The following is a 27,110-nucleotide window of genomic DNA, read 5'->3' on the forward strand; positions in this document are numbered from 1 at the left end:
CCGGGTAAGTATGACTCGGGCAGCCCCGGCCGCCGCCCGCCCTCGCTCGCCCCGCACTCTCAACCCACGGTGGGGCCCGCCGCGACACGCTCGCCGGCCCCGCCCGCGCCGGCCCCCACTGCCGCGACCTGCCCCGCGTGTCCCCGGGGCCCAGCCTTCCCCCAGCCGAGCGCCGCCTGCCGAATTCGGGCCCGGCTCCGCAGCCAGCTCCCGCTCCCACCAGGCTCTGCTCGCACACACATCTGCATACGGGCTGCCGCGGCCCCGCCCCTCCGATCGGGCCCCTCCCCCTGCCGGCCCGGGCCCGGCTCTTCAGCGCTATGGGGGATTAATCCGGGGGGGCTGTGCCCACTGAGCCAGGGCGGCGGGGAGATCTCAGCGAGGCCGGGGCTCCCTGCCCCACTCCTGGCACGGTCATGGGGGGCAGCTTCTCACCCCCCAACAGCATCTGGGGGTCAGCTGGGGGCATGACCCAGACCCCAGCGCCTGTCCCCATGCCCCCCTACAGGAGCGCGCCCTGCAGCTGGGGCGGGCCTGGCACCCAAGGGGTTACAGCTGCTGGGGGCGGGGGGCACAGGTTTGAATCCCCCCCACCCCAGGCTGCAGGGGCAGCAACCACAGAAGATCAGGGTTGGAAGGGACCTCAGGAGGTCATCTAGTCCCACCCCCTGCTCAAAGCAGGACCAATCCCCAATTTTTGGCCCAGATCCCTAAATGGCCCCCTCAAGGATTGAACTCACAACCCTGGGTTTACAGGCCAATGCTCAAACCACTGAGCTATCTTCCTCCCCATTTCACTATCTCCGCTCCCCGCGGACTAGGGAGCGGGTCACTCCCCAACTCAGCTCCCCCCAGCTCCCTGCACCCAAAGCCTGCCCTGCTGCCCCCCCACCCCGCCGAGGGCTGTGTGTGGACAGGCCCCCCCCCCGGCCCCCACAGGCCTGAGCTGGTTCCTTGAGGCAGGGGCTCCAGCACGGTGAATCCCCGGCAGGCTAGCGGCTGGCTCCTCGCGGCACCCAAGGGATCCCGGTAGGGTGGGGGCAGCTCCTCCTTTGTCCCAGGCATCACCTCCACTGGGAGCAGAACCCGGGCAGGGGGTTTGGGGACGGGTGCCGGAGGCAGCAGGTTTCCCCCACCCCGCCCAGCTCTGTGTCAGGCTATCCCCAGCCCCAGCCCGGTTTCCATGGTGCCGTAAAGGGACTGGCGCGTGTTTCACCCCCCACCCCCTGCCAGAGATAAGGAGGCAGCTGCTGGAGTGACCTCAGTCCCCACCCTGGCCAGGCTGGGCAGTGGCATGAACGGGGGCCCTGCACCCCACTCCTCATGGCCTTTGGACTCCGGAGTCACTGGGAGCAAAGGGCTCAGCCGGGGGGAGGGAGGGCGCTGAGGATGGGCAACACCCAGTGCCAACCCCAGAAAAAGATCAGAAAAACAGGGCCAGGGTAGCAGGGGCTGCAGCTCGGGAGTGAGGGGCACCGGCAGAGCTATGGGGGTGCCCAGAGCTGGGATAGCGGGGGGCTGCAGCTCAGGAGTGAGGGGCACCGGCAGAGCTATGGGGGTGCCCAGGGCTGGGAAAGCGGGGGGCTGCGGGTCAGGAGTGAGGGGCACCGGTAATGCCAGCCAAAGTCAGGCCGGCAGAACAGCAGGGGTGCTGGAGGCTGGGAGTGGGGGGCGCGGGCAGAGCTGGGGGGTGCACACAGGGCCCCAGCTCTCACTCAGCAGCTGGAATAACTCGCTCATTAAAGCCAAGGAGTCCCCCCGCCCCGGCCCCACACCTGGCTCCAGAGGTCCTGCACCAGGGCAGCAAGCAGGCGCCTGGGGTGGGGCGCAGAGCCATGTGCTTGTGTCAGGGCTCCTCACAGCTTCTCAGCTCTGGGTCTACCTGGCCGGGTGAGGGGGCAGGTCCCGCAGGGGCAGGGCCAGGGAGCCCTGTGGCCTCCTGTGGGGCAGGGTGCAGGGCTGCGTCATTCAGGTGCTGATCGCTCAGCTCCAGGGGGACCTGGTCAGGGGAAAATCAAGGGCCCAATCCTGCCCTGGCCCTGCCCATTGGGCCTAATCCTGCCCCAGTCCTGCTGACCAGTTACCCCTGTGCACAGTGAGCGTAAATGACTCTCTGTGGGGCAATGTGCTGGAGGAGCAGCCCCTTCGACCCAGCATCTGGGGCTGCCACCTCTGAGGTCCCAAAACACCAAGCCCCGCGGGTGCTGCTGAGCCCACAGGCAGGGCTGCTGGCCGCGGGCACTGAACACCCTGACAGTTCCCAGGCCAGCTCCCTGAGTAGCACGACACTCCTGTGACCATGTGGGCAGGTGGCAGCCCTCCTGGCATGCCAGGCTCTGGAGCCTCTGATCCCGGCGCTGCCTGGAGCCCCTTCCCCTGAGCCGTGTCCGCACTGGTTTCGCCGGCCACCCAGCACAGCCACAACTGACACCAGTGCAGGGCGACTGGAGCGTGAGTCATCCCAGTGCGGCTGCCTCAGGGGCTGGATCGCCTCGCTGCCAAGGCCCAGGGCTGCTCCGACCTCTCCCCGCCTCAGCCGATGAGTCAGTGCATGCCAGAGGGCTCCGGCAGGGCTTCCCTGCGGGCACCCAGCCAGGCCTCAGCTCCACGGCCACTTAGCAACCCACACCCCAAACACACATGGCCTGCAGCCGGCCCCTCCTCACCACAGGGCCTGCACTCAGCTGCTGTGCCCCCCCCCCCGAGCCATGGCCGCAGCAGGGCACGGTGCCCCCCCGGAGCCGTGGCCACAGCAGGGCTTGCTGCCCCCCGGTGCCACGGCCACAGCAGGGCTTGCTGCCCCCCCGGTGCCACGGCCACAGCAGGGCTTGCTGCCCCCCCGGTGCCACGGCCACAGCAGGGCTTGCTGCCCCCCCGGTGCCACGGCCACAGCAGGGCTTGCTGCCCCCCCCGGTGCCATGGCCACAGCAGGGCGTGGTGCCCCCCCGGTGCCATGGCCACAGCAGGGCGTGGTGCCCCCCCGGTGCCATGGCCACAGCAGGGTGCGGTGCCCCCCGGTGCCGTGGCCGCAGCAGGGCGCGGTGCCCCCGGAGCCATGGCCACAGCAGGGCATGGAATCCCCCCAGCAGATCATACTGCCCCCCCCAGCTAACCCCCACACTGGGGCACTAGGGTCAAGGAAGGCTCCCCTCTACCACAGAGCCTCCTAGCTCTGCACGGCCACGGAAGGGCATCACCCCCCACTGAATCGCCATCACCACGTCATCCTGCTGTGTCCCAGCCAGGTCCTGCCCCAGCCTCACCCTTCTGAGCCTTGGCACTCGCGGCAGGCCCAGCCCCCTGGCTGCAGCCTTGGCTGAGACCCCCACCCCCATCTCACCCGTGGTCTTTGCCGACTCCCTCTCGGCTGCCAAGACCCTGGGTGTGAGCAGGAGCAAAGTCCCTGAGCTGGGCCTGCCCTGGCTGGACGCTCCAGAGGTCCCTGGCAAAGAAGCCAGAAATCCTGCAGCGGCCCTGGGCTGAGCTAAAAATCCCCTGGGCCAACCCAGGGGCTCAGCTGCCAGTTCCTAGGGCGCCAAGACTAGACTGTCATGTCCCTGGCGTGGGGCCTGGGAACAAGGAGCTGGACTAGGGCCCCCGCCCTGCCTGCAGGAGACAAGCTGGACCCCCTGGGTGGAGGCCTGCCAGGCAGCCAAGCTCCAGCAGATCCCAAGGCCTGAGCCCAGCACGTCCCGCTGGCCCCCATGGGCTGGCCTGGTCCCTTCCCCATGGAGGCCACTGAGCCCTCGTCCCCCGTCGATGCCTGGCCCAGAGCCCTTGGGCTCAGCATGCTGGCAGTCGGGTTGTGTAGCACCCTTCTGTCGGGTCACAGGGCCGTGTCCCTGCTGCCCCGTGCCCCCTGGACAGGGTGGGCATGCAGGGTAGCACATCCCGGCATTGGCTCCCATGGGCCCCGGAGGAACTGACTGTCCTAGGCAATCCCGGCCTCAGTGTCCCCACCTGGCTGAAGAAGGGAACGCTGTACTGGCTCCCCGGGCTGGGCGGGCCCCTCACCTCTGCCTCTGGTGTCCCTGGGCAGCAGGGCAGAGCGCTGCAGGGAGTGGAAGCAGCCTGCTGCCCTGGCTCTGCCCACCCCGAGGGGTAGCTGCAGGCCAGGTGGAGGTGACCGCACCGAGCGCAGACCCAGAGCCAGCGAGGCAGGGCGTGGGGCGGAAGAGGTGCCAAGGGCTCGTCGAGCTGCACCAGGCCCAGGCTAGGCTGGGCCACGAGCTGGCTGGGGTCCCTGGAGGTCAAGACCCATCAGTGCCACAGGGATGCCTCAGCGCCGGCCTCGGGATCCAGCGCCTTGCACTGACCCTGAGTGGCTGCTGCTACGTGTGATGGGCAGAGAGTGCAGGGAGCTGGGCAGCCTAGACCGGCAGATGGGGGGCCGGTCTGGCCGTGCTGCACTGTGCCCACTGCTGTTACCCACCCAGCTGGCAGGCGCCCTTGCTACCAGCGTTGGGGGACCCCATCTCCGGTGCCACCCCTCTGTGGGCTCTGGCTGGTCTCAGCCTGGCAGCCCTGCCATAGATAGGGAAACTGAGGCACAGAGCAAGAGCACAACTTCCCTGAGGTCCCACAGGGGGCCGGTGGCAGGGCAACGAACCCAGGAGTCTGGACCCCCAGCAGGGGGCTACAGTCACAAAGGGGAGCCCGCTGTCCCAGGGGCTGTCCCAGGCAGAGCTCCAGCGGGAGGCCCTTGCCCCCACCCTGACTCACCCAGGGATGAGGGTGCAGGGACATGGGGTGCTGGCCATAGGCCGTCGATGGGCAACTCCCCCCCAGACCCCCTTAGTCTATCTCTGCAGCCCCCTGCTAGCTCAGCCCTGGGCTTTACCCACTGCCAGCTCTGTGGTGCCCCTCACTCCCGACCCACAGCTCCCTGCTAGCCGAGCCCAGGGCTCCCCCCAGCTCTGAGGCGTTACTGAAATCAAGACGCTGACTCAGCAATGAGCTCCATGGAGATGTATTGATCCTGCCTGCAGTGCAGGGCAGCCCCAGGGCCCCAAGTGACCCCCTGAGGCCTTGCCCAGCATGTGCCAGGGCTGGCCCCCTCCTTCGGTGGCCCTGTGACTTGGTGAGAGGCATGGCCCTGGGGCTTGTGGGCATCCAACCCCCGCCCGGGATCATACACACGCTAGAGAGGCAGGGCCTGTGCACAAAGGGGCTGGAAAGCAGATAGCAACCCAAGCCGGGGCTCTCTCCGGCTCAGGGGGATCCCTGGGCAGCACGCACCCCAGGGTAGACAGGAGGGGGCTTGCCCACCAGGCTGGGCCCTCTGGCTAGTCTGGGCTGCCAGCTAGCCCTTGTTACAGCCCAGGTATACATTAGAGCAGCCCCTGGGCTGCTGTAGCTGGCCCCAGGCTGCAGGAGGTACTAACCTGACCTTCCCCAGCTCCACCCGAGATCAGGCTCAGACGTGAGGTGTTGTGGGCAGGCTGAGCTTAGCACAATGCCCCAGCGGCTGTGGGGCGCAGCACGGCTGGGACAGGCCCTGTCTCAGCCGTGCCCCCCTCCCACGCACGCAGAACAATGGCCTGCCCCCAGCTCTGGTATGTCGGGGGCACAAGACCAGCGGTGTCCTGGGAAGTTCGCTTTGCCCGTCACTCGTCCCAGAGATGCAGGAACAGCCTCTCCCTGCCCCCGGGCAACGCCTGGCGCCCGCCGCTGACTGCCGCCCCCTCACTGGAGGTAGCTGTGGTGCTCCCGGGGCTGGGTGCCCCTGCGGCACTGGTACAGACGGGATGGCGCCCCTCTCCCCTTCCTCAGCGCGTGGCACTTCCAGGCCTCAGCGATGCACTCCACCTGCGGGGGAGACACCAGGTTGCTGCAATGCTGGCCGGTCCCAGCCATGCCAGGGCTGTCCCTGGGCACGCAGCTCGCAGCCGGGCCCAGCCGGACACGGGGACTGGCACCAGGGGGCTTGGGGCCGTGGGGCAGGACAGGGCTGCAAGAGGCACCAAGAAGTGACAGGGACGGAGAGGGCGATAGGGCTGGTGCCTGGCACAGGGGGATGTGGGCAGGCGTCTGGGTCAGTGCCGCAAACGTCCCTGCTTCTCCCCAGCAGCAGCTTCCTGACCCCAGTCCCTTGGCATCTCTCACCAGCCTCTCCCCATCCTGGGGACACTGTCCAGACCGACCCCAGGGGCTGGCCCAAGGGCCTGGAGCAGGTCCCATGGGGCTCAGCCTCCGCCCCCAAATGCCTTAGGCTGGCCAGGCCTTCCCAAGGGCCTGATCTCAGCCAGGGGTGACTGAACAGACGGACACAGACACAGATGGGGTGCATGGACAGATGGACACAGACAGGCAGATGGACATAGACAGATGGACGTAGACAGCCAGGGCCGCACAGGCAGACAGACGGACACAGACACAGCTGGGGAGCGTGGACAGCCAGATGGACACAGACAGATGGACACAGAGACAGCCCGGGTCCATGGACAGACGGACACAGACAGACGGACACAGCTGGGGCCCATGGACAGACAGACAGACACAGATGGACACATCCAGACGGACGGACCCAGAGACAGCCAGGGCTCATGGGCAGACAGATGGACACAGCCAGCAGGACACAGACAGACAGGCACCGAGATAGATGGGGCCAAAGGGCAGCCGGACGGACGCAGCCGGACAGACGCAGCCAGCCGGCCCCTCACCGGGATGAGCGGGTCCCTCTGGTTGTGGCTCTCCAGGGCTGCCAGCTCGCGGGGCGAGAGGAGGGGCAGGCGGAGCTCACGCACCGGCCCTGCTGCCACCTCGGCCACCGGCCGCTCCAGGACAGCCTGGAACAGGAGTGCAGAGTCAGGGGCCGGATCCATGACCCAGAGAGCCGGGGCGGGGAGGACCTGGGGGGCCGGAGGGGGGGGATGCGATCTGGGGCCTTTGACCCCGGGGTGGCAGGGCCCCCCAGCTCTTTGGCAGCCGGCAGGAGACGGGCTGGGGGTCTCGGCCAGGTTCCCAGGTGATGGGGGCCCATGTCACCAGCCACCACCATCCGCCCTCCTGTGTGCTCGGCCCTGCAGCGGCCAGTCCCCCTCAGGCATCCCAAGGGACAGAGCCCTGGCATCTCGCCCCCAGGGCAGACAGGGGAGCACTGAGGGCTGGGCAGGGACTGGCATCACCTGTGCTTGTGCCCCAGAGATTGGGTCCTGGGTGGGGGACACCCCTGGGGCCCTGTGCTCTGCTTCTCCTGGGTGGGCTGGGGTGGGTGGGGGCTGGCAGCCAGGATGCCTGGGTTCTATCCCCAGCTCTGGGAGGCGAGGGCAGTGGGATCTATAGGAGTGGGACGGAGGGATCTGGCAGCCAGGACGCCTGGTTCTCCCCCGGCTCTGGGCGGGGAGTGGGGTCTATGGGTTAGAGTCGGGGGAGTTCATTCCCAGCTCTGCCATGCACTCACTGGGTGACCGGGGACACATCCCACCCCCCGCACGCCAGGGAACAACCCCTGCCAGCCTCCCCGTGGTGGGGGCTGAGAAAGCCCCTAGCTGGGTGAGCCCCAGCTCCTGGCCCTGGGGCTGCCGGCACTCACCGAGCTGACGTGGGCCCATTCCCGCACAGCCCGGATCAGGTCCGGCTCGTCGATGGCCAGCCGGTCGCTCTGCAGCACGACCCCCAGCGCCGTGCCCGACAGCTCGTGGAAGCCCCGTGTCTGGACAACCTCCTGCGGTGCCACAAACGGGCCCGGTCACCCCTGGCAGCCTGGCAGCGGGGCTGGCCCCACTTGGCATGGGGCGGGCCCAGAACCCCGCCCCACAACTGCCGGGCATGTACCTGCCGCCCGTCCCTCCCGTCGTCCCTGTCCTACTGCCCCCCTGACCCGCCCCCTCTGCCCTGCCCCTGTCCTGCCACCCCTCTGCTGCACCCCCCCCATCCTGCCACCCCTCTGACCCGCCCCACCCCCATCCCCCCTCTGCCCTGCCCCTGTCCTGCCACCCCTCTGCTCCACCCCGCCCCATCCTGCCACCCCTCTGACCCGCCCCACCCCCATCCCCCCTCTGCCCTGCCCCTGTCCTGCCACCCCTCTGCTCCACCCCGCCCCATCCTGCCACCCCTCTGACCCGCCCCACCCCCATCCCCCCTCTGCCCTGCCCCTGTCCTGCCACCCCTCTGCTCCACCCCGCCCCATCCTGCCACCCCTCTGACCCGCCCCACCCCCATCCCCCCTCTGCCCTGTCCCATCCCGCCACCCCTCTGCTGCACCCCACCCGAGGGGAGCAGCAGCTCAGACTCGTCGACCTTGAGGGCAGAAGGGGCCCTGGGAACCCCCGCGTGACCCAGGCCCATTCGCCCAGCGCCCCCGCGTGACCCAGGCCCATTCGCCCAGCGCCCCCGCGTGACCCAGGCCCATTCGCCCAGCACCCCCGCGTGACCCAGACCCATTCGCCCAGCGCCCCCTGCGTGACCCAGGCCCATTCGCCCAGCGCCCCTGTGTGACCCAGGCCCATTCGCCCAGCGCCCCGCGTGACCCAGGCCCATTCGCCCAGCGCCCCCTGCGTGACCCAGACCCATTCGCCCAGCGCCCCCTGCGTGACCCAGGCCCATTCGCCCAGCGCCCCTGCGTGACCCAGGCCCATTCGCCCAGCGCCCCTGCGTGGCCCAGCACCCGCTGCCCATGGCCATCTGGGGCATCCTACCCCCCCGGGGCCCTGGACTGACAGGGCCAGCCTGGCCTGTGCCCCCCTGCCTGGGGCGACGCCCCTTCTCTTGGCTGCTCAGGGCTGGTTCCATGTGGGGCCCTGGCCGCATGCCTGAGTCTGCCGGCGGGGCGTGGGGCTATTGCCAGAGCTCGGGGGGGGCCGGCCGATGCACAGCGCTGAGGCCCTGGGCCCCCCCTCACTCCCTGAGTGCCCATACCCGCATGTGGTCCTCCACGAACACCAGGCAGTGCTGCTGCAGGTCCATCTGTCCATAGGTCACAGCCGCCTGCAGGGAGAGCACAGACAGACGGCCGGAGTCAGCTGGAGAAGGGGGCATGGCACACCAGGGGGCTGCGGGTCGGGAGTGAGGGGCACCGGCGGAGCCGTGGGGGAGCCCAGGGCTGGGCTAGCGGGGGGCTGCGGGTCGGGAGTGAAGGGCACCGGCGGAGCCGTGGGGGAGCCCAGGGCTGGGCTAGCGGGGGGCTGCGGGTCGGGAGTGAGGGGCACCAGCGGAGCTGGGCGGGGAGCCCAGGGCTGGGCTAGCAGGGGGCTGCGGGTCGGGAGTGAGGGGCACCGGTGGAGCCGTGGGGGAGCCCAGGGCTGGGCTAGGAGGGGGCTGTGGGTCGGGAGTGAAGGGCACCGGCGGAGCCGGGGGGGAGCCCAGGGCTGGGCTAGCGGAGGGCTGCGGGTCGGGAGTGAGGGACACCGGCGGAGCCGTGGGGGAGCCCAGGGCTGGGCTAGCGGGGGGCTGCGGGTCGGGAGTGAGGGGCACCAGCGGAGCTGGGCGGGGAGCCCAGGGCTGGGCTAGGAGGGGGCTGCGGGTCGGGAGTGAGGGGCACCGGTGGAGCCGTGGGGGAGCCCAGGGCTGGGCTAGCGGGGGGCTGCAGGTCGGGAGTGAGGGGCACCAGCGGAGCTGGGCGGGGAGCCCAGGGCTGGGCTAGCGGAGGGCTGCGGGTCGGGAGTGAAGGGCACCGGCGGAGCCGGGGGGGAGCCCAGGGCTGGGCTAGCGGAGGGCTGCGGGTCGGGAGTGAGGGACACCGGCGGAGCCGTGGGGGAGCCCAGGGCTGGGCTAGCGGGGGGCTGCGGGTCGGGAGTGAGGGGCACCAGCGGAGCTGGGCGGGGAGCCCAGGGCTGGGCTAGGAGGGGGCTGCGGGTCGGGAGTGAGGGGCACCGGTGGAGCCGTGGGGGAGCCCAGGGCTGGGCTAGCGGAGGGCTGCGGGTCGGGAGTGAAGGGCACCGGCGGAGCTGGGCGGGGAGCCCAGGGCTGGGCTAGCGGAGGGCTGCGGGTCGGGAGTGAGGGACACCGGCGGAGCCGTGGGGGAGCCCAGGGCTGGGCTAGCGGGGGGCTGCGGGTCGGGAGTGAGGGGCACCAGCGGAGCTGGGCGGGGAGCCCAGGGCTGGGCTAGGAGGGGGCTGCGGGTCGGGAGTGAGGGGCACCGGTGGAGCCGTGGGGGAGCCCAGGGCTGGGCTAGCGGAGGGCTGCGGGTCGGGAGTGAAGGGCACCGGCGGAGCCGGGGGGGAGCCCAGGGCTGGGCTAGCGGAGGGCTGCGGGTCGGGAGTGAGGGGCACCGGCGGAGCTGGGCGGGGAGCCCAGGGCTGGGCTAGGAGGGGGCTGCGGGTCGGGAGTGAGGGGCACCGGCGGAGCCGTGGGGGAGCCCAGGGCTGGGCTAGGAGGGGGCTGCGGGTCGGGAGTGAGGGGCACCGGCGGAGCTGGGCGGGGAGCCCAGGGCTGGGCTAGGAGGGGGCTGCGGGTCGGGAGTGAGGGGCACCGGCGGAGCTGGGCGGGGAGCCCAGGGCTGGGCTAGGAGGGGGCTGCGGGTCGGGAGTGAGGGGCACCGGCGGAGCCGTGGGGGAGCCCAGGGCTGGGCTAGGAGGGGGCTGCGGGTCGGGAGTGAGGGGCACCGGCGGAGCTGGGCGGGGAGCCCAGGGCTGGGCTAGGAGGGGGCTGCGGGTCGGGAGTGAGGGGCACCGGCGGAGCCGTGGGGGAGCCCAGGGCTGGGCTAGGAGGGGGCTGCGAGTCGGGAGTGAGGGGCACCGGCGGAGCCGTGGGGGAGCCCAGGGCTGGGCTAGGAGGGGGCTGCAGGTCGGGAGTGAGGGGCACCGACGGAGCTGGGGGTCGGGGGTGTCTGACTAGCCCCTGCTTACAATCGCTCAGTCTCACGAGCTCTAGGATTCGCCACGTCCCCCCACGCAGCCGGTGGAGCCCAGTGCTCGGTGCCCGCTGGCGCATTGTCACCCTGGCGGCCTTCGCTGGGAGGGAAACGGGGCCATGAGCCTCTCGTTGGGAGCGTCACCCTGGGAGCCCCAGGCTCAGCTCGGCTCTGCTGGGGGGCCGCAGGGACATGGGCTCGGGGGTGGCGGGCAGCACCCCCTTGCGCTTCCCAGCAGGGAGGCTGCCCCGCCCCAGGGAGCCTGTGGGTCAGGGCCGCACACGGGCCGGGCGGTTTTGCAGGGATCCCCACCCCAAAGAGCTCCCAGGATCGCTGCACCCTCAAGGCACTGGGCAAGGGTTGGGGGGGCCCAGCGAGGCTGCTGCTCCGTTGGGGGGCAGAGGGGGGCGTTGCCAGGGCCGGGACCCCCTGGCCCTGCCACTGGTGTCTCTCCGGGCACCTGCGACGCAGAGAGTGAGCCGTGGGGCGGGGGGTCCGTGACCGGGGCTGGAGCCAACACACACAGGTACAACGTACGCCTGCCCCGCACACACAGACACACACACACAGCCGTGCCCTGCACACGTGGCGCACACTCACAGTCACTCACACACACACACATGCCCTGCCTCGGACGGGATCTCAGCCTGTCCTGTTCTCCAGCCTCAGCAGGGCTTTGGGCCGCCAGCCGCTCCGAGGGACGGGGCATGAGCCAGGCCACCACGGCAGTCGTGCCCGCCTGGCATTCAGTGGGGCCAGATCCTTGGTTCCTGTGAAGGTCGGTCCCGAGGGATTTACACGGTTTGTAGGGGCGCCAGCAGGGGGCGCCCCACGGCCGGGCTGGAGCATGGAGCTGCTCCCCCAGCCAGCACAGTTGGGAGCGGCCCCAGCGCTCGGTTTCACAGCGCGCTTGGCCACCGCTGTGACTGCACCCTCAGCACGACCGGCTTGCTCCAGCCCACGGCCCGGGCCAGCTCTGCCCCCCCCGGCCAGGGGGGTCTCGCGGATCCCCGTCCCCAGCCAGCTCGGCTCGGCCGTGGCACCGGCTCCTCGGGGAGCGGCTCCCTTCCCAGCCCATTGCGCCCTGAGCAGTGTGTGGCGGGGCCGGGGTGACAAGACGGCTGGGCCGACGAGGGCACGTGGCCGATCGGAGCCAGCTCGCAGCGAATACCCCAACGGGCAGAGGCGGGGCACAGGGTGGGGAGGGCTCTGAGTCCGACAGAGACTTCTCTGCCAGCTGTCCGGCTGCGCTGGGCCTAACCTATCGCCCGATTTGGGGTGGGGAAGGAATTTCCCCCCGGCTCAGCTTGGCAGAGACCCTGGCTGCAGCGTGGGGCCCGGGTCACTCGCTGATTTGAACTAGGCTCAATGGGGAGTCTCGGGAAGTCTTGAACCCATGGCTAGAGGGGCAGTGACTCAGCCAGAGGTTCTGGGTGTCTTGCAAGTTCTGCGCCCTGCCACGGCAGATCGCGCCGGTCCCGTCTGGCCTTGAAGCCGAAGAGGCTGTGAGGGCAGTGGCTTTGCTGGGTCTAGGCCCCCGCATCACCCCGGCTCCCCGACCCCTGTCCTCACCCCCCCAAGACACAGTCTCTCTGGGTGGGGGAGGATGAGCCGAGAGGTCTCCAGCTGGCCCAGCACGGCCTGTCCAATGCCTGTAACCAGCTCGCTGGCCTGCCCACCCCCGGGCACACCCCTGCACCCAGGGGGCCCCTGCCTTTCCCATCTAGCGCCAGGCACCTACGCTGGCTGCATGACGCACAATTGCGCCACCCCTGCCAGCAGGGAGCCCACTGCCTACAGCCCGAGGCAGGGCAGGCAGATGGGGGGCAGGATGCGGTCCCCACGCTCGGGCTGGGGTGTAGAATCATAGACCCACAGGGTTAGACGGGACCGCCAGGATCATCTAGTCTCCTCTCGGAAACCTCCCGCGAAGGACCTGCCATCATGCCATGACCTCCCAAAGGCCTGCTCCATGGGCCGACTGGCCTTCTGGTTAGGACGTTTGGCCTGAGATTTAACCTGCATCTGCTCTGCTGTTGTTTGAACCCATCGCCTCTTGTCCTGCCCTCTGGGGCAAGAGAGAAGAACTTTTCTCCATCTCTTTTATGGCAGCCTTTCACGTGTTTGAAGACCGCTATCCTGTCCCCCCTTAATCTCCCCTTTTCCACACTAAACGCACCCTGTTCCCTCAGCCTCTGCTCCCACGGCTGCCTTCCACCCCTGAGCGTCTCTGTCGCTCGCCTCTGGATCCTTTCAGTTTCTCTCCATCCCCGCTGTACGGCGGGGACCGAAGCTGGACACTGTCCTCCGGCGGGGGCCCGGCCAGCGCTCCCCCCCTCCCGGGACCTGCACACACTGCCTCTGCTAATGCAGCCCACCCGTGCACTGGCGTTTTCTGCAACAGCGTCGCGGGGCTCGCTCATGCTGAGGGCGCGATTTGCTACCACCTGGGCTGGAAGGGAAGCAACAAGCGGGCTGGGGCCGAGCGCACCCTGACGCTGCCCCGTGCGCGTGGGCGCACCCAGCCAGGTGTGTGTGTACGTGTGTAGCTGTGTGTACCCAGCCACGCGTGCCTGTAGGTCGGCGTGTGACCGGTCCGTGTGTACGTCTGGATCTCACCCCGCGTGTGGGCCTGACTGTGTGTGTACCTCGCGGTCTGCGTCTCTTGTGACGCGCTGTTCGCCCAGTTGTGTGGAGGACAAACAGTCCCACCCCGGGGCCCGCTTTTCCTGTCCCTGCTCCGGGGCTGGGTGACCACAGCCCGAGCGAGTATTTCAGCTCTAACACCGCCAGGCAAAGGCCTCCCCGCCGCAGGGTAAACAGGAAACGCCTGACTTGCCACAGCAGCGATGTCAGCACGGCCGCGAACACACCGGGGGGAGCAGAGCGCCAGGGGCCCGGCACGGCCGCGAACACCCCGGGGGGAGCAGAGCGCCAGGGGCCCGGCACGGCCGCGAACACACCGGGGGGGAGCAGAGCGCCAGGGGCCCGGCACGGCCGCGAACACACCGGGGGGAGCAGAGCGCCAGGGGCCCGGCACGGCCGCGAACACACCGGGGGGAGCAGAGCGCCAGGGGCCCGGCACGGCCGCGAACACACCGGGGGAGCAGAGCGCCAGGGGCCCGGCCGCGAACACACCGGGGGGAGCAGAGCGCCAGGGGCCCGGCCGCGAACACACCGGGGGGGAGCAGAGCGCCAGGGGCCCGGCTGCGAACACCCCGGGGGGAGCAGAGCGCCAGGGGCCCGGCACGGCCGCGAACACGCCGGGGGGAGCAGAGCGCCAGGGGCCCGGCCGCGAACACACCGGGGGGAGCAGAGCGCCAGGGGCCCGGCCGCGAACACACCGGGGGGGAGCAGAGCGCCAGGGGCCCGGCCGCGAACACACCGGGGGGGAGCAGAGCGCCAGGGGCCCGGCACGGCCGCGAACACACCGGGGGGGAGCAGAGCGCCAGGGGCCCGGCCGCGAACACACCGGGGGGAGCAGAGCGCCAGGGGCCCGGCTGCGAACACCCCGGGGGGAGCAGAGCGCCAGGGGCCCGGCACGGCCGCGAACACGCCGGGGGGAGCAGAGCGCCAGGGGCCCGGCCGCGAACACACCGGGGGGAGCAGAGCGCCAGGGGCCCGGCCGCGAACACACCGGGGGGGAGCAGAGCGCCAGGGGCCCGGCCGCGAACACACCGGGGGGGAGCAGAGCGCCAGGGGCCCGGCCGCGAACACACCGGGGGAGCAGAGCGCCAGGGGCCCGGCCGCGAACACACCGGGGGGAGCAGAGCGCCAGGGGCCCGGCTGCGAACACCCCGGGGGGAGCAGAGCGCCAGGGGCCCGGCACGGCCGCGAACACGCCGGGGGGAGCAGAGCGCCAGGGGCCCGGCCGCGAACACACCGGGGGGGAGCAGAGCGCCAGGGGCCCGGCCGCGAACACACCGGGGGGGAGCAGAGCGCCAGGGGCCCGGCCGCGAACACACCGGGGGGGAGCAGAGCGCCAGGGGCCCGGCCGCGAACACACCGGGGGGAGCAGAGCGCCAGGGGCCCGGCCGCGAACACACCGGGGGGAGCAGAGCGCCAGGGGCCCGGCCGCGAACACACCGGGGGGAGCAGAGCGCCAGGGGCCCGGCCGCGAACACACCGGGGGGGAGCAGAGCGCCAGGGGCCCGGCTGCGAACACACCGGGGGGGAGCAGAGCGCCAGGGGCCCGGCCGCGAACACACCGGGGGAGCAGAGCGCCAGGGGCCCGTCACGGCCGTGAACACACCGGGGGGGAGCAGAGCGCCAGGGGCCCGGCCGCGAACACACCGGGGGAGCAGAGCGCCAGGGGCCCGGCACGGCCGCGAACACACCGGGGGGGAGCAGAGCGCCAGGGGCCCGGCACGGCCGCGAACACGCCGGGGGGAGCAGAGCGCCAGGGGCCCGGCACGGCCGCGAACACACCGGGGGAGCAGAGCGCCAGGGGCCCGGCCGCGAACACACCGGGGGGAGCAGAGCGCCAGGGGCCCGGCCGCGAACACACCGGGGGGAGCAGAGCGCCAGGGGCCCGGCCGCGAACACACCGGGGGGAGCAGAGCGCCAGGGGCCCGGCCGCGAACACACCGGGGGGGAGCAGAGCGCCAGGGGCCCGGCCGCGAACACACCGGGGGGGAGCAGAGCGCCAGGGGCCCGGCCGCGAACACACCGGGGGGAGCAGAGCGCCAGGGGCCCGGCCGCGAACACACCGGGGGGGAGCAGAGCGCCAGGGGCCCGGCCGCGAACACACCGGGGGGGAGCAGAGCGCCAGGGGCCCGGCCGCGAACACACCGGGGGGAGCAGAGCGCCAGGGGCCCGGCCGCGAACACACCGGGGGGAGCAGAGCGCCAGGGGCCCGGCCGCGAACACACCGGGGGGAGCAGAGCGCCAGGGGCACGGCCGCGAACACACCGGGGGGAGCAGAGCGCCAGGGGCACGGCCGCGAACACACCGGGGGGAGCAGAGCGCCAGGGGCCCGGCCGCGAACACACCGGGGGGAGCAGAGCGCCAGGGGCCCGGCCGCGAACACACCGGGGGGGAGCAGAGCGCCAGGGGCCCGGCCGCGAACACACCGGGGGGGAGCAGAGCGCCAGGGGCCCGGCCGCGAACACACCGGGGGGAGCAGAGCGCCAGGGGCCCGGCCGCGAACACACCGGGGGGAGCAGAGCGCCAGGGGCCCGGCCGCGAACACGCCGGGGGGGAGCAGAGCGCCAGGGGCCCGGCACGGCCGCGAACACGCCGGGGGGGAGCAGAGCGCCAGGGGCCCGGCTGCGAACACACCGGGGGGAACAGAGCGCCAGGGGCACGGCCGCGAACACACCGGGGGGGAGCAGAGCGCCAGGGGCCCGGCCGCGAACACACCGGGGGAGCAGAGCGCCAGGGGCCCGGCACGGCCGCGAACACACCGGGGGGGAGGAGAGCGCCAGGGGCCCGGCTGCGAACACACCGGGGGGAACAGAGCGCCAGGGGCCCGGCCGCGAACACACCGGGGGGAGCAGAGCGCCAGGGGCCCGGCCGCGAACACGCCAGGGGGGAGCAGAGCGCCAGGGGCCCGGCCGCGAACACACTGGGGGAGCAGAGCGCCAGGGGCCCGTCACGGCCGTGAACACACCGGGGGGGAGCAGAGCGCCAGGGGCCCGGCCGCGAACACACCGGGGGGAGCAGAGCGCCAGGGGCCCGGCCGCGAACACACCGGGGGAGCAGAGCGCCAGGGGCCCGGCACGGCCGCGAACACACCGGGGGGAGCAGAGCGCCAGGGGCCCGGCACGGCCGCGAACACACCGGGGGGGAGCAGAGCGCCAGGGGCCCGGCACGGCCGCGAACACACCGGGGGGGAGCAGAGCGCCAGGGGCCCGGCCGCGAACACACCGGGGGGAGCAGAGCGCCAGGGGCCCGGCACGGCCGCGAACACGCCGGGGGGAGCAGAGCGCCAGGGGCCCGGCACGGCCGCGAACACACCGGGGGGGAGCAGAGCGCCAGGGGCCCGGCACGGCCGCGAACACACCGGGGGAGCAGAGCGCCAGGGGCCCGGCCGCGAACACACCGGGGGAGCAGAGCGCCAGGGGCCCGGCCGCGAACACACCGGGGGGGAGCAGAGCGCCAGGGGCCCGGCACGGCCGCGAACACACCGGGGGGAGCAGAGCGCCAGGGGCCCGGCCGCGAACACACCGGGGGGGAGCAGAGCGCCAGGGGCCCGGCCGCGAACACACCGGGGGGAGCAGAGCGCCAGGGGCACGGCCGCGAACACACCGGGGGAGCAGAGCGCCAGGGGCCCGGCCGCGAACACGCCGGGGGGAGCAGAGCGCCAGGGGCCCGGCCGCGAACACGCCGGGGGGAGCAGAGCGCCAGGGGCCCGGCCACGAACACACCGGGGGGGAGCAGAGCGCCAGGGGCCCAGCACGGCCACGAACACACCGGGGGGAGCAGAGCGCCAGGGGCCCGGCCGCGAACACACCGGGGGGAGCAGAGCGCCAGGGGCCCGGCACGGCCGCGAACACACCGGGGGGAGCAGAGCGCCAGGGGCACGGCCGCGAACACACCGGGGGGGAGCAGAGCGCCAGGGGCCCGGCACGGCCACGAACACACCGGGGGAGCAGAGCGCCAGGGGCCTGGCACGGCCGCGAACACACCGGGGGGAGCAGAGCGCCAGGGGCCCGGCCGCGAACACACCGGGGGGAGCAGAGCGCCAGGGGCCCGGCCGCGAACACACCGGGGGGAGCAGAGCGCCAGGGGCCCGGCCGCGAACACACCGGGGGGGAGCAGAGCGCCAGGGGCCCGGCCGCGAACACACCAGGGGAGCAGAGCGCCAGGGGCCCAGCCGCGAACACACCAGGGGAGCAGAGCGCCAGGGGCCCGGCCGCGAACACACCGGGGGAGCAGAGCGCCAGGGGCCCGGCCGCGAACACACCGGGGGGAGCAGAGCGCCAGGGGCCCGGCACGGCCGCGAACACACCGGGGGGGAGCAGAGCGCCAGGGGCCCGGCACGGCCGCGAACACACCGGGGGGAGCAGAGCGCCAGGGGCCCGGCACGGCCGCGAACACACCGGGGGAGCAGAGCGCCAGGGGCCCGGCTGCGAACACACCGGGGGGAGCAGAGCGCCAGGGGCCCGGCCGCGAACACACCGGGGGGAACAGAGCGCCAGGGGCCCGGCCGCGAACACACCGGGGGGAGCAGAGCGCCAGGGGCCCGGCCGCGAACACACCGGGGGGAGCAGAGCGCCAGGGGCCCGGCCGCGAACACACCGGGGGGGAGCAGAGCGCCAGGGGCCCGGCCGCGAACACACCGGGGGGAGCAGAGCGCCAGGGGCCCGGCCGCGAACACACCGGGGGAGCAGAGCGCCAGGGGCCCGGCCGCGAACACGCCGGGGGGGAGCAGAGCCCCAGGGGCCCGGCATGGCCGCGAACACACCGGGGGGGAGCAGAGCGCCAGGGGCCCGGCACGGCCGCGAACACACCGGGGGGAGCAGAGCGCCAGGGGCCCGGCCGCGAACACACCGGGGGGGAGCAGAGCGCCAGGGGCCCGGCTGCGAACACACCGGGGGGAGCAGAGCGCCAGGGGCCCGGCCGCGAACACACCGGGGGGAACAGAGCGCCAGGGGCCCGGCCGCGAACACACCGGGGGAGCAGAGCGCCAGGGGCCCGGCCGCGAACACACTGGGGGAGCAGAGCGCCAGGGGCCCGTCACGGCCGTGAACACACCGGGGGGGAGCAGAGCGCCAGGGGCCCGGCCGCGAACACACCGGGGGAGCAGAGCGCCAGGGGCCCGGCACGGCCGCGAACACACCGGGGGGGAGCAGAGCGCCAGGGGCCCGGCACGGCCGCGAACACACCGGGGGAGCAGAGCGCCAGGGGCCCGGCCGCGAACACACCGGGGGAGCAGAGCGCCAGGGGCCCGGCCGCGAACACACCGGGGGGGAGCAGAGCACCAGGGGCCCGGCCGCGAACACCCCGGGGGGAGCAGAGCGCCAGGGGCCCGGCCGCGAACACAGCGGGGGAGCAGAGCGCCAGGGGCCCGGCACGGCCGCGAACACACCGGGGGGGAGCAGAGCGCCAGGGGCCCGGCCGCGAACACACCGGGGGGGAGCAGAGCGCCAGGGGCCCAGCACGGCCACGAACACACCGGGGGGAGCAGAGCGCCAGGGGCCCGGCCGCGAACACACCGGGGGGAGCAGAGCGCCAGGGGCCCGGCCGCGAACACACCGGGGGAGCAGAGCGCCAGGGGCCCGGCCGCGAACACACCGGGGGGGAGCAGAGCGCCAGGGGCCCGGCTGCGAACACACCGGGGGAGCAGAGCGCCAGGGGCACGGCCGCGAACACACCGGGGGGAGCAGAGCGCCAGGGGCCCGGCCGCGAACACACCGGGGGGAGCAGAGCGCCAGGGGCCCGGCCGCGAACACACCGGGGGGGAGCAGAGCGCCAGGGGCCCGGCCGCGAACACACCGGGGGGAGCAGAGCGCCAGGGGCCCGGCACGGCCGCGAACACACCGGGGGGGAGCAGAGCGCCAGGGGCCCGGCACGGCCGCGAACACACCGGGGGAGCAGAGCGCCAGGGGCCCGGCCGCGAACACACCGGGGGAGCAGAGCGCCAGGGGCCCGGCCGCGAACACACCGGGGGAGCAGAGCGCCAGGGGCCCAGCCGCGAACACACTGGGGGAGCAGAGCGCCAGGGGCCCGGCACGACCGTGAACACACCGGGGGGGAGCAGAGCGCCAGGGGCCCGGCCGCGAACACACCGGGGGAGCAGAGCGCCAGGGGCCCGGCCGCGAACACACCGGGGGGAGCAGAGCGCCAGGGGCCCGGCCGCGAACACACCGGGGGGAGCAGAGCGCCAGGGGCCCGGCCGCGAACACACCGGGGGGGAGCAGAGCGCCAGGGGCCCGGCCGCGAACACACCGGGGGGGAGCAGAGCGCCAGGGGCCTGGCCATTAAGACTCCTGCCACAGTCCCCCAACAATGGCATGACCGTTAACCCCCTCCGACTGGGCCCAGCACCCTCTGCCCCTCCCACCCTGGCACTCCCTGACCCCCAGTGCAGCCCTAACCTCACCCCACCCGCAGCTGCCAAACCTCTCCCCTGCCCCCACCAGCCTCTCGGCGATGCCCAGCGCCCCTCAGCAAACAGCTCTTCAGCCCAGACACCCTGATCCCAAAGCCGTGGGCAGGCGCCCAGCAAGAACCATCGTGCCCAGCAGACCCCACCCGCCTCTGCCTAGCTGACAGGCTGGGGTGCCCGGCTGCCCTGTAACGGAGGGTGGGTGCTGACTGTATGGGTGGTGATGCTCCTACCCTGCCAGCCCTGCCCGGGGCAGGGAGGGGGCTCCGTGCCACTGAGGTGTGGTCAGGTGCCCTGGCACCAAGCCTGGGGTTATTTGTGTGCCGCGCCTTCACAGGTCATGCCGCAGTGCCAGGGAACGTCTGCAGCCAAACCCGGGGAAATGGGCACCCGTGCCATCCATCAGGGAGGCACTGGAGTCTGGGTGAGTACCGCCAAACCCAGCCTGACACGCATGGCTGGTGAGGGCCAGCTGGCCAGGCTCTCACCTGGGTGCCCATCACCACAGCATCTGGGTGTCATGAGGTGGGCACTAGCTGAACAGTAAGGACAGCAGGTAAAGGAATCTGGGCCCACACGTTCGAGGAAGACCAGGCCCTGGGCGCTCCGGGCAGGGGCACTGTCCAGACGGATCCAGCTTCACTGAGTGAAATCCCTTCCAGCTGGAAAATCGGTCCTAGCAGCCAGCGACGCCCCAAGAGTGACTCCAGGGAGCCAGGCCTGGCTGGGGGGTGTCACGGAGTCCCCGGGCGATGCTCTGGGACTGCTCCCTACGAAGCCAGGCAGGACTCTGGGGAGGTCTCCCCGCTGGGAGCAGCCTGTCTTCAGGACACAAAGCTCACCCGGCTCCACCTTCCTGGGTCTGACCCCGGAGCATTCAGCATCCTCTGCCCCTCCGTGCACTTCCCCCAGCGAGTCCGCCCAGGCAGGGTCCTGGGGAAGCCAGAGGGTCCTGCCCCCCAACTCCGCAGTCAGATGGGACTCTCAGCCAGCCAGTAAAACAGAAAGTTTATTAGACGACAGGGACATGGTCTAAAACAGAGCTTGTAGGTGCAGAGAACAGGACCCCTCAGCTGGGTCCATTTTGGGGGGCAGTGAACCAGACAACCACGTCTGCACTTCACTCCATGTCCCAGCCAGCCCCAAACTGAAACTCCCTCCAGCCCCTCCTCCTCTGGGCTTTCCCCTTTCCCGGGCCAGGAGGGCACCTGATTGCTTTGTTCTCCAACCCTTTAGCTCCCACCTTGCAGGGGGAAGGGTCCAGGCCATCAGTTGCCAGGAAACAGGGTGTCGGCCATTTATGTACCCTGGCCCTGTGCTCTGCAACAATTGCACCCCCTTATCCCACTACCTAGAGACTTAAGAACTGCCTAGGGGAAACTGAGACACCCCTACAGTATTCAAAGGAAACATTAAGAACAGTCCCACTTCATCACAGGGGGCACCCCACAGCAGCTGCATTGGCTGCAGTCTCAGAGAGGGTGGCTCTTCCGAGCACCCCACAGCGAAATGCCCCCCATCTGGGTGCAGAGCCGATCTGGGCTCCACGGCTTGACAGGGAGACACAGCAGCCCCTGCCACAGATCACCCCACAGCTGCTGGCACTGCTGGAAAGAGGGAATTCCTGGGCGGCTGGCTCTGTCCCAGGCCAGACGATCCCTCACCCTGCTCTGTGGGGGGTATTGGGGGCCGTGCCCAGGGCAGAGGTGGCCCATAGACCTGTCTGGTCCCAGCCCCATCTCTACCCTGGGACCTTCGGGGCTGTTCTCCCCCCACGTAGCTGAGACCTTTGCAGTCCGCACACCCTCTCCCGCCAGGAGCCACCCACCCATGGGGCAGCGCGGAGCTGGGGGGAGGGGCTGCTCCACAACTGAGTGACAGAGTCGAGGTCAGGGACCTCAGTGGGGTCACTAAGCCAGGCTAAGCCCTGCACCCCCAGGGACGGGAATGGGTGCCGTACAGGCTCCGTCCTCCACCCCCAGCCAGCTGCAGAGGGCGAGAGCAGAGGGGTCTGTGCACATCGCAGCCGAACCTGCCCTGGAAGGGGAGCCAGGGGAACCCCCTGCGGGCGGCTCCCCCCCCGCCAGACGGATTGTTCCACGCGCCAGGGCCCAACCGTCACTTTCCAGGGCACCTGATGCCGGTTTCCCCTCCTGCTTCTTTCCGCCGAGCAGCGCTTCACGTGGTGCCAGCCGCCCGCCCGCGCCAGGGAAACCCTGCTGAGACAGACCTGCCCCAGCCGCATGACAGCAACCACAGAGCCGGGCGCCGGGGGAAAGCTGCCAGCGGAGAGAACAACGAGCGCAAAGGCTTCCGCTAGGGCCTGTTCAGGGAGGGCTCCTATCCGGGTCTGACAGCACCGGGACTCCATTGGCTACCAGGCACCCAGCCCGGCTCAGACCCACTGAGCCATGCGGCACAGAAACGCCAGCTGCTCCACTGAGTGGTAGCAGGTGCCCGGGGCCTGGTGGCTTCCCAGTGCAGGAGAAATCTGTGACGCAGAGTCAGGGTCTATTCGAAGTGCAATTGGCTTGTTTACCCACCTGCACCGGCCTGGACCAGAGCAGGTCTCAACCGCACGTGGGGAAATCCCAGCTCCCAGCGAGCAGCCGCCTCAAGCCTTGACTCTAATCAGAGCCCAAGGCAGAGAGCAACGCTGCCGTGGCTTGCTCAGCTGCCTCTGCACAGAACCAGGGCCTCATCCCGCAGCTTGTCTGCCCAAGACTGAGCACTTGCTCGTGCGCTTGGCAGACTGTGTATCAGCGCCCCCCGGTAACGCCTGCCATGACCATACACACAACAAGAGCCCACGTGGAATGTGCTGGCCTCAGAAACTTCAGAAGGCAACATCCTAAGGACAGGGGGCAGCTGTAGCTGAAGAGATCGATCATTGGTCCAGCCAGCCCAGGGGCAGCTCCCCAACAGCGGCCAATTCTGGCCGCACAAATGCGCCTCGTTCCTAGGTGACGCTCGAGCAGGGGAGTGTTTCTCTTGGCTCAGTTCATGCCCTGAGCACCAGCAGCTCTTGGCAGGCTGAACTCTGAGCCATGCTTCAGGCAACAATCCCTTCAATTTTAATTGGCCTGAGTGAGGGGCACCCACAGAGCTGGGGGTGGGGAGCCCAGGCTGGAAGAGCAGGGGGGCTGAGGGTCGGGAGTGAGGGGCACTGGCAGAGCTGGGGGTGGGGAGCCCAGGCTGGAAGAGCAGGGGGGCTGAGGGTCAGGAGTGAGGGGCACCGGCAGAGCTGGGGGTGGGGAGCCCAGGCTGGAAGAGCAGGGGGGCTGAGGGTCGGGAGTGAGGGGCACCGGCAGAGCTGGGGGTGGGGAGCCCAGGCTGGAAGAGCAGGGGGCTGCGGGTCGGGAGTGAGGGGCACCAGCAGAGCTGGGGAGACCCACGATCCGGGTGCGGTGCGGCTCTGTGCACGGCTCTGCCGCAGCCCCGGCGCAATGGATCAAATTCAGCTCCCAGCGTCAGACAAGCGGCAAGCCAGGCTCTGTGGCCGGCGAACAGTGGGGCCTAAGGGGTGGTCCCTCGAGGCAGGTGGAGGGCTGCGCTATCAGCCTGATGCCATGCTCCGGCTACCAGCCTGAGGCCCGGGCAGGGGGCAGGCTGACACAGACCCACAGCGGGGCGGCTCAGCTGCCGGCCTTCGCTCCAATCTGCCACGGTGTCCCCTGTGCCCAGCCAGGCGCCCACTGCCACCATGGGGGGTGCAGCAGGGCAGCTGGTCCAGCAGGGCCAGGGCAGGACTTGGGGAAAGGGAGAAAGGAGCTGGGCAAAGCCAGTTTCCAAGGGCTCCCTAAGGAGCCGTCGGGGGAGCAGAGGCTTCTTCATGGGAGTGCAGCTCAGCCACTGGCCCTCTGGCCTGCCTGTGGTGCCCGGTGCCCAGGCCAGAGCAGGCCAGCGGGACACCGTCAGCCTGTCTGCTCTGTGAGCCGACAGGGTCATTTGGGCAACACAGGGGGTCCGATCTCCAGGCCCAGAGCCAGGCCCAGGCCTATGGTACTGCCAGGCAGCTCTGGAGCACAGAGTCCTGCGTGTCTGTGTCTCGCGGCCACGCTGGTCATGTACAGCCCTCCTCAGTCAGCGGGACAGGTGGGGGGAATGATGCCCGCGAGGGGTAGTTCTCACCCAGGCAGTGCTGGGCAACAGAGCCCCTTCTGGGGTGGTGCAGCTCGGCTGGGAACCAATGGCTACATTATCAGGGATCCACCAGTCTGCCAGCGTCAGCGAGGGGAGAATCAGGCCCTTTGAGCGACTCCTGATTGCACCAGCACAGGCCCCGTGGCTATTGGGAGCAGCGTTTCGGTGGAACAGAAACCCCGGCGTCAGCATGTTGCCCGGGGCCTCCTCCTCGCCGCCAACCCTGCTCTGAGCCACTCTCTGAATCAATCAGCGACCGAGAGCAGCTTGCAGACCAAGGGGGAAAATCTCCCTGCACCATGGAAAGCTGCCACCCTCCCGTCCCCAGATCTGCCCTCACAGACCTGGTGCCCTCGCTGACTCTCCTCCGGCAAAACCAGGGCTTTCTGCCAGCTCCCAGCTGAGAGCAGGGCCCCCTGCACTGGGTACTGTACAGAGGGACAGACAGCCCCTGCCCCAAAGAGCTCCTCAACACGGAGTGGGAGGGGAAACTGAGACATGGGGAGGGGGAACGACGTGACCAAGTTCCCCCAGCAGGCCAGTGGGAGATCCAGGAATAGGAGCCAGGTCTCTGGAGAGCCAGCCCAGTGCTCTACTCACTGGGCATCACTGCCTCTCTGTCAGTGCCTGCTCTCAGCCCTCCCCCGCCCTGCAGAGGCAACCTCAGCTCTGGTGGGGGAGCCGGAAGCAGCCCAGGTGGAGGGGTGCATCTCCCAGGAGGCCATGGCATTGCCAGCCTGCTCCGAAGCAGGTCTCTGGAGATCGGCTGCAAGGAGCGGCTTTGTGTCTCAGTTTCCCCTCCTCGCTCAGCTGGCTCCTGTGGCCAGACAGAGCAGGGAATGCCCAGCCAAGCAGGGTGGGGAACACCCCACTGCCACCAGAGGGCTTTATTCAGGGCCTGATCCTGCCAGGTCTTGAACAGCTCCCCCCTGGTGCTCAGTGGCTCAGAGGACCTGGCCGGACATGTTGAGGTTTCTTCGGCCAAAGGGTGACACCGGTGGGTTGCTCCCGGCTCAGCCTGGACGTGATCAACCTGCCATGGGGCCTGCCAGCCCTCGGTGTCAAACATGGGGGTTGACGTGCCCCCGTTTTGACCTTGGGAACGTTCCACATCACCTGCCCGGGACCCGCAGCCCCCCTGCACAGGGGTCCAGGGAGGAGAGGCTCAGCTCCCTCCCCTGGGGGGCAATGACCCCCCCAAAAGGTGGGATCCCCGGCCCTGAGTCCCAGCAGCAATACAGAGGCTGGAGCAGCTCCTCCCGTCCCCCCTTGCCCAGCAGCAAGAGCCCTCTCCTCCCACACCTGCCAGCGTCTGGCACTGCTCCCTGGGACTCCCCTGGCCCTTGGCGCCACCTCTCGTGTCCCATCTGCTGCTGAGCCCCCAGGCCCTGCTGGGACACTCGCCGAGAGCGGCGCTCACCTCCCAGGGCAGCCCCAGCGTCCCCAGCCAGACACTCGCCGAGAGCGGCGCTCACCTCCCAGGGCAGCCCCAGCGTCCCCAGCCAGACACTCGCCGAGAGCGGCGCTCACCTCCCAGGGCAGCCCCAGCGTCCCCAGCCAGACACTCGCCGAGAGCGGCGCTCACCTCCCAGGGCAGCCCCAGCGTCCCCAGCCAGACACTCGCCGAGAGCGGCGCTCACCTCCCAGGGCAGCCCCAGCGGGGCCCAGCCAGACACTCACCGAGAGCGGCGCTCACCTCCCAGGGCAGCCCCAGCGTCCCCAGCCAGGACACTCGCCGAGAGCGGCGCTCACCTCCCAGGGCAGCCCCAGCGTCCCCAGCCAGACACTCGCCGAGAGCGGCGCTCACCTCCCAGGGCAGCCCCAGCGGGGCCCAGCCAGACACTCACCGAGAGCGGCGCTCACCTCCCAGGGCAGCCCCAGCGTCCCCAGCCAGACACTCCCCGAGAGCGGCGCTCACCTCCCAGGGCAGCCCCAGCGTCCCCAGCCAGACACTCGCCGAGAGCGGCGCTCACCTCCCAGGGCAGCCCCAGCGGGGCCCAGCCAGACACTCGCCGAGAGCGGCGCTCACCTCCCAGGGCAGCCCCAGCGTCCCCAGCCAGACACTCGCCGAGAGCGGCGCTCACCTCCCAGGGCAGCCCCAGCGGGGCCCAGCCAGACACTCACCGAGAGCGGCGCTCACCTCCCAGGGCAGGCCCAGCGTCCCCAGCCAGGACACTCGCCGAGAGCGGCGCTCACCTCCCAGGGCAGCCCCAGCGTCCCCAGCCAGACACTCGCCGAGAGCGGCGCTCACCTCCCAGGGCAGCCCCAGCGTCCCCAGCCAGACACTCGCCGAGAGCGGCGTTCACCTCCCAGGGCAGGCCCAGCGTCCCCAGCCAGACACTCGCCGAGAGCGGCGCTCACCTCCCAGGGCAGGCCCAGCGTCCCCAGCCAGACACTCGCCGAGAGCGGCGCTCACCTCCCAGGGCAGGCCCAGCGTCCCCAGCCAGACACTCGCCGAGAGCGGCGCTCACCTCCCAGGGCAGCCCCAGCGTCCCCAGCCAGACACTCACCGAGAGCGGCGCTCACCTCCCAGGGCAGCCCCAGCGTCCCCAGCCAGACACTCGCCGAGAGCGGCGCTCACCTCCCAGGGCAGCCCCAGCGTCCCCAGCCAGACACTCGCCGAGAGCGGCGCTCACCTCCGAGGGCAGCCCCAGCGTCCCCAGCCAGACACTCGCCGAGAGCGGCGCTCACCTCCCAGGGCAGGCCCAGCGTCCCCAGCCAGACACTCGCCGAGAGCGGCGCTCACCTCCCAGGGCAGCCCCAGCGGGGCCCAGCCAGACACTCGCCGAGAGCGGCGCTCACCTCCCAGGGCAGGCCCAGCGGGGCCCAGCCAGACACTCGCCGAGAGCGGCGCTCACCCCCAGGGCAGGCCCAGCGTCCCCAGCCAGACACTCTCCGAGAGCGGCGCTCACCTCCCAGGGCAGCCCCAGCGTCCCCAGCCAGACACTCGCCGAGAGCGGCGCTCACCTCCCAGGGCAGCCCCAGCGTCCCCAGCCAGACACTCACCGAGAGCGGCGCTCACCTCCCAGGGCAGCCCCAGCGGGGCCCAGCCAGACACTCGCCGAGAGCGGCGCTCACCCCCAGGGCAGGCCCAGCGTCCCCAGCCAGACACTCGCCGAGAGC

The 27,110-nt window shown here is 71.1% G+C and overlaps 1 protein-coding gene across 1 annotated transcript in view; it reads right to left on the minus strand.

Annotated features, from left to right (window-relative positions):
- Positions 1-5,685: 5,685 nt before the first annotated feature.
- BTBD19 (BTB domain containing 19) overlaps positions 5,686-27,110 on the minus strand; it is an 83,279-nt gene continuing 61,854 nt past the window's right edge. Inside the window, exons 5-8 of the mRNA XM_077825048.1 lie at positions 8,860-8,928; positions 7,535-7,666; positions 6,663-6,788; positions 5,686-5,808 (exon numbers count right to left, since the gene is read on the minus strand). Of these exons, the coding sequence (XP_077681174.1) occupies positions 5,686-5,808; positions 6,663-6,788; positions 7,535-7,666; positions 8,860-8,928 (450 nt within the window). The remainder of the gene's footprint in view (positions 5,809-6,662; positions 6,789-7,534; positions 7,667-8,859; positions 8,929-27,110) is intronic.

The sequence above is a fragment of the Eretmochelys imbricata genome, chromosome 8, assembly GCF_965152235.1.
Source record: "Eretmochelys imbricata isolate rEreImb1 chromosome 8, rEreImb1.hap1, whole genome shotgun sequence".
NCBI classification, from domain to species: domain Eukaryota; kingdom Metazoa; phylum Chordata; order Testudines; family Cheloniidae; genus Eretmochelys; species Eretmochelys imbricata.